A 9,413-nucleotide genomic window follows, 5' to 3' on the forward strand; every position below is an offset into this window, starting at 1 on the left:
AGATAGATATATATATATATATATATATATATATATATATATATATATATATATATATATATAATGTATAATATAAATTGACAAGAAATTATTAGAAAAAAAAAACTCATAATAGCATTTCAGTAACAGGAAAAAAACATAAAACAAGCGTTTATAAATAACATTTTGCTTTCAAAAATGTGTGATAATTGACAATGATAATACTCCAATTAACAAAAATGTTTTCTACTTCCTTTCTGCTGTCATCACCACTACACTCATACACAACTCACTCCTTATGGAAAAGTGCAGTAAGACCTCCAAACTTCATTGGTGTATTTGTAATTAAGTTTAAGAGTTAACATTTTATGCAGAATGAAAGTTCCTTTAAGACATTAAGGTAAGCCTAATGAGGGATATATTTGGATGTGCATTTGCTTGATTGACAGGTCTCTCAGGCCATTTAACGGAGCTGTGGAGCTTGCCACTTGTGTGGTCTAATTCAACTCCACAGACAACTGACAAGAGGGTGATATCAAACTCCACACTTAAAAATGTCCATTTAGAAACCAACAAGTGACATGTCAGATGATATGTCCGTGTTTGTCAACAGCCTATGATGGCTCTACACCAGGAAATGGAAAATCTGGCAAACACTTTGGTATCACTGATGATCACTTGAGGAAATACATTATTGCAATGTGTGATTATGAATAATTGTGCAGCACTCTCAACGACATTTTAGAGTAAAACATCTGCCGAGTTCACTGGCTCTCTTACCTTGCTTGGGCAGTCTCTCCCCCTCCAAGGCAAGGGTAGTGGAGGCTGAGACCAGTTGCTTAACCCCGGGATTGAGGTTGAGCAGAGCAAATGGGCAGAGTAATCCCTCCGTGGATAGCATTAGCATAATGGGCGCTGGGGGCAAGGTCTTCTCATCAGCTTTGAGAGGGTGGAAAGATGGAATAAAGACAGAGGCAGACAAAAGACATTCAGACAGAGAAATACTTGAGTCTACATGATGTGTAGAAAAAGACTCAAATATATGTTTACTGTAATTTCACAAAACACACCAAACACATAACTCTCCAGTCAACTCTCCAGTCTGACTCTCCCATTTCCTCCCTCTCTGACACATTTTGCAACCTTCCATAGTTCAGAGAGCCAGGAAGAATCTCTATAGATCTCTGGTAGGAAAGTTTGTCTTGAGTCTATAAACCGAGAGCCACATGCATATGCAAGACTTTTGTGAAAAATTATTTAGCGTTCAGCACAGCTTTGTGCTTCCAAATCACACCACTGCATTAGGGAGACAATTTACAGCAAGTGTTGTCTGTTCACTATGCTTGCTCAGTTCATGATGACAAAATGCTGTTTGTCACTTTAATCATGAAAGTGTTGATGGCATTTGAGCACAAAGACTGTATGTCAGTACTGCACTTATCTCATTGACCTTGGCTCATTCCGCCCTCCAGTGGTTAAAATAAGTACCCAGTGTTCAGTTCATAAAAGGCACACTGTAGTCGTGTACAGAGACAACTGTCCAAAGATGTCTCATTTGGTAAAACACAGCCCACTGCATTCCTCTTCTTGCCAAACTCCCAAACTCTTTCCTGCTCTTCACACCCACTTTCCAAACTCACGCAATGCGCTGTGGGCTGCGGATGGATGGATGGATCGATGGATGGATAGATCAATAGATAGATAGACATACATACATACATACATATATACACACACACACAAAATACCTATTCAAGCAAACACAGATTAGTATAATGTTTCAAGAAATAAAATGATCCTAAGTGATCCTAAGTTCAAAAACACAAAAATATAGCATCTAATTTTAAGTTTCATCTCAGTTATGAAACTATAGTTTGTAAGATAAAGAGAAGCAAAGAGATAGGGGGTGAAATAAAGAGTGAACAGAAGGGAGAGGCACACGGTAAACCTCATCAGCATTCTGCAACAGGATTGTCTGGGCTTTGTTGTTTGTTGTGGTCCTCTAGCTTGTCTGAGCCATTTTAATGAGTGCATTTTTTCCTCCACAGATAACTCTCTCGTTACTCTCCCTTCGCGTTCTCTATCTAATGTCTCACTTTGGATAAAGATTTTGATCAGACTACAATCATGTCAAAATGTTGCTCAAATTGCAGGTTTTTTCTTGCAGCGAGCGGGGAGAGATGTGACTAGACAGCAACAGCAGCTCTACGTGAATGTCTGGCAGACTAGCCCATTTAAGATAAAACAGTGTACTGAGACGGTAGCTTATCACTATTCTTTACACATGCTGCAATAGAGCACTGCAGTGGATGCAGTATGCACAGAGAAACCTGACGGATTTGAGCTTCATCTGATCATTAGGGGAGTGTCGAACATAGAATGTTTTGCAGCTTACACAAAGACATTGGAATGCAGTACAAGAGATAACACCAACTATTATGAAACTAAAGTAAACTTAAAAACGACAGAACCTCCCCCCAGTTCTTAAATATGCCTACAAACAACTTTATACCACTGAAATCATTAGTTTGTAGGAATCTGAAAAGACAAATGGTGAAAGACAATTTTTTTTAAAAAAACAGAGCCAGACTGACATGGGATTTTTTTTAGATAGATACCGATTTAAGACCATGATCTTTGTCTAAACCTAACCAAGTAGTTTTGTTGCCTAAACCTAACCAAACTGCAACTGAAAACTGAAAATAACAAGTCAATTGAGTCTAAAAATTGTAAGTCAATATTCACTTTTGGTTTGACCCATTCATCCACCACAACCTCTTCCCTATACAGACTTTGTCGCTCTTTATACTACGTCAAGTACTTCAAAGTAATTCAAACACAGACATTATTACAATACAGCAACAATATTTAATAAGTCTCCCCCATTGTTAAAGAATATTTTGTAGCAGCTCCCGGTATATCTGACATTGCTAGCGCTTGCAGAGTCAAGCGCTACTGTGCTGAATCAAGTGCGCATGTGCGAGAGTTTCCATCTAGACACAACCCTGACTGACAGCAAGTCAGAGCGCGCTCTGCTGGACAAACCACTTGATGACACCGTTTCTAAAATCACCCCAAGCAACACTGTCCTACCTGAGTCGAAATGGTGAATTTAAAATAAATAAATAAATACAAAAAAATAAAAAAATAATAAAAAAAAAATTTTAAAAATCGACCTCATCTTTATTTAAAAAAATAAAATAAAAATACACACACAAATTCAACTGCACCGAAGTGATTGTACACTGGGGTTAGCATTAAGCCAACTTCTCTTTTCACTTTCACCCACCACAAAAAGATTGATTAGAACAACATAATTGTGATAAAAGGAATGTGACCTTTGCTCAAATGCTTCAAAAGCTGTTAAAATACCATTAAAAATCTCCCTTAATAAGAAAGTATAGCCTAACTTTTTTTGTATTGCGCTCCAAAATTGTTGTTAATTTGCCAACTGACAACCATCTTTGAGTGCCTGCATTGCTGAAGGGAAATTAGGGTATGTGCAGTCACATTGTGTAGATATGCAAATCTGGTCAGACAGAAAGTACACAAAAAGCAAAATTCACTTACTGATGTGGATCTCCTGCTGGCTGGTGAAGTCTATGGCTAGGCCAAGGGGAAAAGTGTCGTCATTTGTCTTGGTCACTGGAAGCTCAGCCCTACTTGCATCCTCCAGGATCCAAAGCTCCCAGATCTAAAAGGACAACAATCTGTTGTGATCATTACAGTTGAGTCTACAGACATTTGGTGTTTTCTCCTCACACCATACAGTAAGCATTTGAACAAACTGTCAAAATAAAAATCGGATGTATGTAAAGCAACATTGAGCATCAGAACTTCATGTAATCAGTTGCAACACTAAAGACCCAAGATAACATTATTTGTATTGCAGTGGAGACCTCATAGAGTAATTAAAAAAATGTCAGCACATCCACAAACTGTCATCAAGATGGCTAGTTCAGTATCTGGCATTAGGTTTGTTGACTGTAGACAGGAGAAGCTCTGCTAGCATAAAATATTTAAAAAAGGAAAGTGTTTTGAGTGAGAAGAACTTTGTAGAACAGTTATGTAACTCTACTTGGAGCATCTCAAAGACTAAGATAAGATAATTTTTCTTTCAAAAAAGTTTTAGTGAGAGATAACTTTCATTTTCTATCGATATTCAAAAGAGTGTGTCATTTAACCTTAAGATTTCAATAACATCTTCAGCTTTTCACTTGATTAGGTACCTTGTCCTCCTGTCTGGCTATGATGCTGACTTCAATCGAAGCTGCTGATGCCGCAAACACAAGGTCCCTGGATGAAATAAACAATGAGGCAAAGCAAAACATTACACCAATTTAACATGACATTAGAATAAAACAAACTAAAGAGTTTCAAGGAACAAACAATGCATTCAGTCTCAACAGTGAACATGCTTTTGGGTCCCTACTATACTATTCAGGCCTGTAAATTGTGATCATTCTTACCAGTCCTCTACGTGGCTAAGAAAGTAGTGGTGTTGTCGCTCAGTGCAACTGCCGTACACTGTGTCACTGAAGTTCACATACTTTGTCTCCACCTTCTCATCCTTCTTCTAGAAAAAACAAAAAATAAACAAAAAAGAATCAGTGTCACATTCATTTGCTTAAGGTACATTAACAAGAAGGAACAACTGATGAAACTTTTTAATGGTGGAATTATATTTTAGCTGCTTAATAATTTATCATTTTACCAGAAACAGAATGCCACTACACATACTGAGAAGTATATGCATCAACATGCTACAGATTGACATCCAACTGCTAAAATTTCATATTCTGTGACACAGTTGATATGAACATGCACATGTGTGATAAGTTGTGACCTAAATATCTCTATGAAACCAAAAGCCTTATACTGCATGGCTTAGTGGTCAGTTACATGAAGCATCATACTCAAATAACAGTACATAAGTAGTCGCATGTCAGCTGCAGTAGGAGCCTCTACGTAACTACAGAGCCACTACACAAAAATGTGGAAATTAGGGCTGCACAATTAATCAAAATATTATCGAAATCGCAAAATGACCAAGCGCAATATCCAAAATCGCAGAATTTTTTTCTGCATTATAATGAAGTAGTGTAGTGCTGCAGAGATGCCGTGGCGTACAAATTCTCTCTGTTTGGTACAGACCCCAACAAATGTCATCATGATTTTAATAGTTTTTTCAGTGAAAATGAAAATTGTGATGCAAAAATTATCATTCCCACTAAATCGCGAATCACATCGCAATCATAATATGTCAAAAATAATCGCAACATGATTTTTTTTTTTTTTTTTTACCATAATCATGCAGCCCTAGTGGTAATACTACACTTGTTTCTTTACCTTGTTGTGGCCTTGTGAATAAAATATCAATCGACCAAACAGGTAACATTCATGTGAATTTCAAAAACACTATATGGTCAGATGTATCTACTGAGGCAATGAGCAAGACAACACTGAGGACTGTAGGGGAGCAACCTGACAAAAATCGAAATGTGATTAGGTGAATTAAGTGGACTATGATTGTAGGGCATACTCACAGGGATGGAGATCAACACTAGCTCAGGAGGGGTCTCAAGGGACCCATCTGCAGCAGCATATACCACTGCAAACACAAAGGTTCTCAGCCACAGCACATCCAGAACTGTGAGAGACAACGGGAAAGAGAGGCATTAGCCATGGATGGGATTTAAACACAGTAATGAAGGTAAACACAACTAAATTACAATATGTAATACATTGTCACATATGCCATTAATAATCCAGTATATGGGCGTACAACACAGATCTCATTTAATTTTATAGGCACGGGAATTCGCCTTACCTTTGACAGGGTCGTCAGAGGTGTAGAAGTGTGGACATGGGATAACTTTCTTTTCTTCTAATGCCTTTTCAACAGAGGAGATAATCAGTTATTCATCTTGTCAGTCACTGGATGCTGCAGCTCTCAGGAAGCAATAAGTGTTTTATATTTTAATGATGGTGTATTACGTTCACTTACCGGTGTATACTGACTGACTGTGGCATTCATTTTTCCTGCAGCGACTTGTTTTCCTTTTGGACTCCAGCAAACTGTGTGAAACAAAGTACAATAACTACAATTGAGCCACAATAGCAATATGGAGTATAGGTAATCTCAACTATTATGCTTAGAGTCTCACTCACTGCATGTGATGCCACTTGAAGCAGGTAGATTGGCCTGCACTTTGACACCGTCAGTAACATCCAAAATCATCATACTGCCATCAGACAGACAGGCAGCCAACATGGATGCTAGAGCAGGATTCCACTTCAGGTCCTGCACTAAAGTGCCAGGGGTTACTGCTGGCAGCAGTGAGGTAAAAGGTAACTTCTGTGGTCTTGCCTGGAAAGGAAAAAAAAAAAAAAAAAAATTCTACAAGTCAAATGCTTAAAAGTGACTAAATCTGGCAGATACTAGGACATTTAATAACTGAATCAGGTCAAGAGAAGTAATCAAATTTAAACTAAAATGTGTGGTCTGGAAATCTTGATTTAATTTCCATAAACGGATTATATTATGTAGTGTCTTCTAATAGTTTGACTGTCAGTTGCATACTCAATATGCCCATCTGCAGTAGAGGTTTACAAACTGTATTTATAAAAAGGCCAAAATAAAAAAGGTAGATTCATTATTTGGATACATGGTGATTTTAATTACAAATTATGTTGATTAGCTAGTAATAATAACTGCTGCATGTCAGGGTTTTCTTCATATTAGGGATATTTGCGAGTCTGGTGCTGCTCATGCTGGATAACTCTGAATAACAACGGGAGCTTAAAATGCAAAACATTTGTATTAGAACAGATCAATAATTTCCCTGTAGTCATTGTTCATTTTTACTCATCTGCATTGGACAATTATTTACTAGAGGACTGTGGTGATCCAGAGACCTGCAACAACATCTTCATTCACAGTACAGCACAACTGGCAAAATTTGTCTCTCTATGTTTGTTATACAAACATACTTATAAATACACAAGCCCCAGCAGAACCTGAAATAGGCATTACACATGTCTAATATACTGGCTCATTAAATACACTGACTAAAGCAGTCACCTTGTTCATGAAGGTGCGGACATCATAGAATGTGAGGGACAAACCCGCCTCCTCAGATATGCCACATACTGACAAAGTAAGTTCATCACAACTGAGAGCCAAGTGGTGCAGAACCAGTTCCACAGTCACCTCCGCCAATGCTGCTATCCCCTCGACTAAAAGAAAGAGGATAATTGGAGTGAATTGTGATTAAGAGGCATGAATGGAAATTAAGATGTATTCATAGTAACAGTAGATTACATGACAATTTAGTGCAAAACTGAACAGATAAATGTTCAAATTCAAACCTGTACCGTCATATTCATACCTATTTCGCCGGAGTGTCCGTCAACTTTATCAGCAGCCAGAATATCTTGAGTTAGGTAAACTTTGAGTGTTCTGTCGAGCCCAACAAAAGTTAAACCAAATTTGTTTGAGATGGTAAGCAGGCTAGATCTTTCTTTTGGCAAATCTCCAGCGGGCTCAAAAACCCTTGCTTTCTTCATCTGACGAAACTGAAAGTCCTGAAAAGGAAAAACAAGCAGTTTGTTACTTCAGAGAGACCAGTTATGGGTGGTAAACACATGTGGTTCCAGTTCAATAACTGCAAACTTCTAGGAAGAAAAACAATAATATAACGTGCAACATGCTTAACAACATGGCAAGTATTTGGTTACTTTCAATGTGACTAGTTTGTTAACAACACAGGCACGCAAATCCTGAAATTGAAAGTTAAAATCTTGGGTGATAGTTAACATGCCGTACAGTCACGTCACATTAGCTTATGATGCTAAGCTGCGTTGGTAACGTTACAGCAAAATATATTGAACGTGACAAGTATTTGATAACTTTATTTCACACACAGGAGGTTGTTAATTCATCTAACCTCAAGTTAGCGTTCAACTCTCAAGGAGCACATATGATACAATATTCTAATAGCTACTTTCCTAGCATAGGTAGCTGGCTAAACACTGAGAAAGTATACGTTGCTGTAACAACTTTTTGTCAGACTTTTTAACCTGTTACCCAAGTCTCCAAATATTAATTGTGTTCAGGTTATTAATATGGTTCTGTAAATGCGTTTGGGTTAGTGTTAACTAAACAGAAAACCTAAACCCGACCAGCTAGCTAACCAGCTAAGCTAGCCAGAACCACTGATGATGACCTAACACAGTGCTAGCAAACATTAGCTTACAAGTGCTAACCTGTCAACACAACTTGTGGATAACAGAGCATACCTTCATTTCCCTCTCAGGAGGGGAGTCTGTGTCGTCACTCATTTTGAAGGACAGAAACTATTGCTTTTCCAGCCGATCTGTTGTTTCCTTTTATTCCTTCCTAGTCTGTATCTGACACCAATGTCTGCTGAGCCACATTAGTCTGTCAGTACAGCTGAACACAGGACGCGCGGTTTTGCAGTGGAAAAAACGTCATAGCTACGTAGGATGACAAATAGATACCAGAGCACCCTGATCCCACAACACTGAGCTCATACACTAAACCTCATTTACAAAATGGGCACAACATCTGGCAGATTTTTGAATAACCGAGGGTTACAAACAAACAAAACTGATTTATGAGGCAGATTTATGAAGAAATACAATTTACCAATCCCCCCCCCCAAAAAAAACACAATCACCAAGGTATTGCTCCACTTCTCCGATCTGCTGGGATGGGATTAAAGTCAGTCTAATAATAACACGACAGGGGACGTTGCAGTTAAACTGTCAGTTTTATAGCATTTAACAAATAGAGTGACAGCACATAGGTCTCATAACCTAAATGAGCAAAACATGGCTGCTTCCCTCATTGCTGATATCAATAAAATACATTTTAAAAAGTTCTTAAAAAGAAGGCCTATATTGTTTGATAAAAGGTCTCAGTAAGTTAATTAAATTAATATCTCTAAGAAGTTGACAATCTTTATATCTTCTGTAAAATGTTTCTGAATTCTTATTGTGGCTTTGCAAATGTTAAGAATGATTTACAAAATTTTGTCAAGATGAGGTGTGATTGCCCTGCTTAGTGACAATGTCCTTTTATATTTTATGTGCTCATTAAAAAAATAATTGAGTTTATAATAATTCTAAGGTATCACTATAGGTGTGGTATGATTTCAAAACTTTTTTTAACCTTTAACATTTGTATTAGGCTACTTTGAAGAGACCATTAATGAAAGAATAACACAGTTGCCTATGTGTTTATTTGTTTTCTATATTTCTGTAAAAAGACTTTCTAACATAAACTTAGAAATCTCAATTTTCCATGCTTCTTCCCAAAGGTTTTCATACTCCCAGAATTATTATTATTTTTTTTTTTGCAAGTTATGGAATTACAAGTTTGAGATCTGTTAAATCTACAGTTTCTGCAT

The 9,413-nt window shown here is 37.4% G+C and overlaps 1 protein-coding gene across 7 annotated transcripts in view; it reads right to left on the reverse strand.

The window, feature by feature from the left end:
* The window catches only part of nup214 (nucleoporin 214), a 35,515-nt gene extending 27,025 nt beyond the window's left edge, over window positions 1–8,490 (reverse strand). For 3 of the 7 annotated variants that reach the window (XM_044173058.1, XM_044173062.1, XM_044173059.1), the window contains exons 1-11: window positions 8,281–8,489; window positions 7,371–7,566; window positions 7,064–7,218; window positions 6,151–6,349; window positions 5,987–6,057; window positions 5,810–5,873; window positions 5,526–5,629; window positions 4,449–4,555; window positions 4,209–4,275; window positions 3,550–3,673; window positions 760–918 (exon numbers count right to left, since the gene is read on the reverse strand). In XM_044173058.1, coding sequence (XP_044028993.1) covers window positions 760–918; window positions 3,550–3,673; window positions 4,209–4,275; window positions 4,449–4,555; window positions 5,526–5,629; window positions 5,810–5,873; window positions 5,987–6,057; window positions 6,151–6,349; window positions 7,064–7,218; window positions 7,371–7,566; window positions 8,281–8,322 — 1,288 coding nt within the window. In that variant the 5' untranslated portion in view covers window positions 8,323–8,489. Of the gene's footprint in view, window positions 1–759; window positions 919–3,549; window positions 3,674–4,208; window positions 4,276–4,448; window positions 4,556–5,525; window positions 5,630–5,809; window positions 5,874–5,986; window positions 6,058–6,150; window positions 6,350–7,063; window positions 7,219–7,370; window positions 7,567–8,280 lie in introns of all 7 variants that reach the window. The other 4 variants (XM_044173063.1, XM_044173057.1, XM_044173060.1 and 1 more) reach the window with 3 other exon arrangements.
* Window positions 8,491–9,413: the final 923 nt, after the last annotated feature.

This window comes from Siniperca chuatsi, linkage group LG18, assembly GCF_020085105.1.
Source record: "Siniperca chuatsi isolate FFG_IHB_CAS linkage group LG18, ASM2008510v1, whole genome shotgun sequence".
Lineage (NCBI taxonomy): Eukaryota > Metazoa > Chordata > Actinopteri > Centrarchiformes > Sinipercidae > Siniperca > Siniperca chuatsi.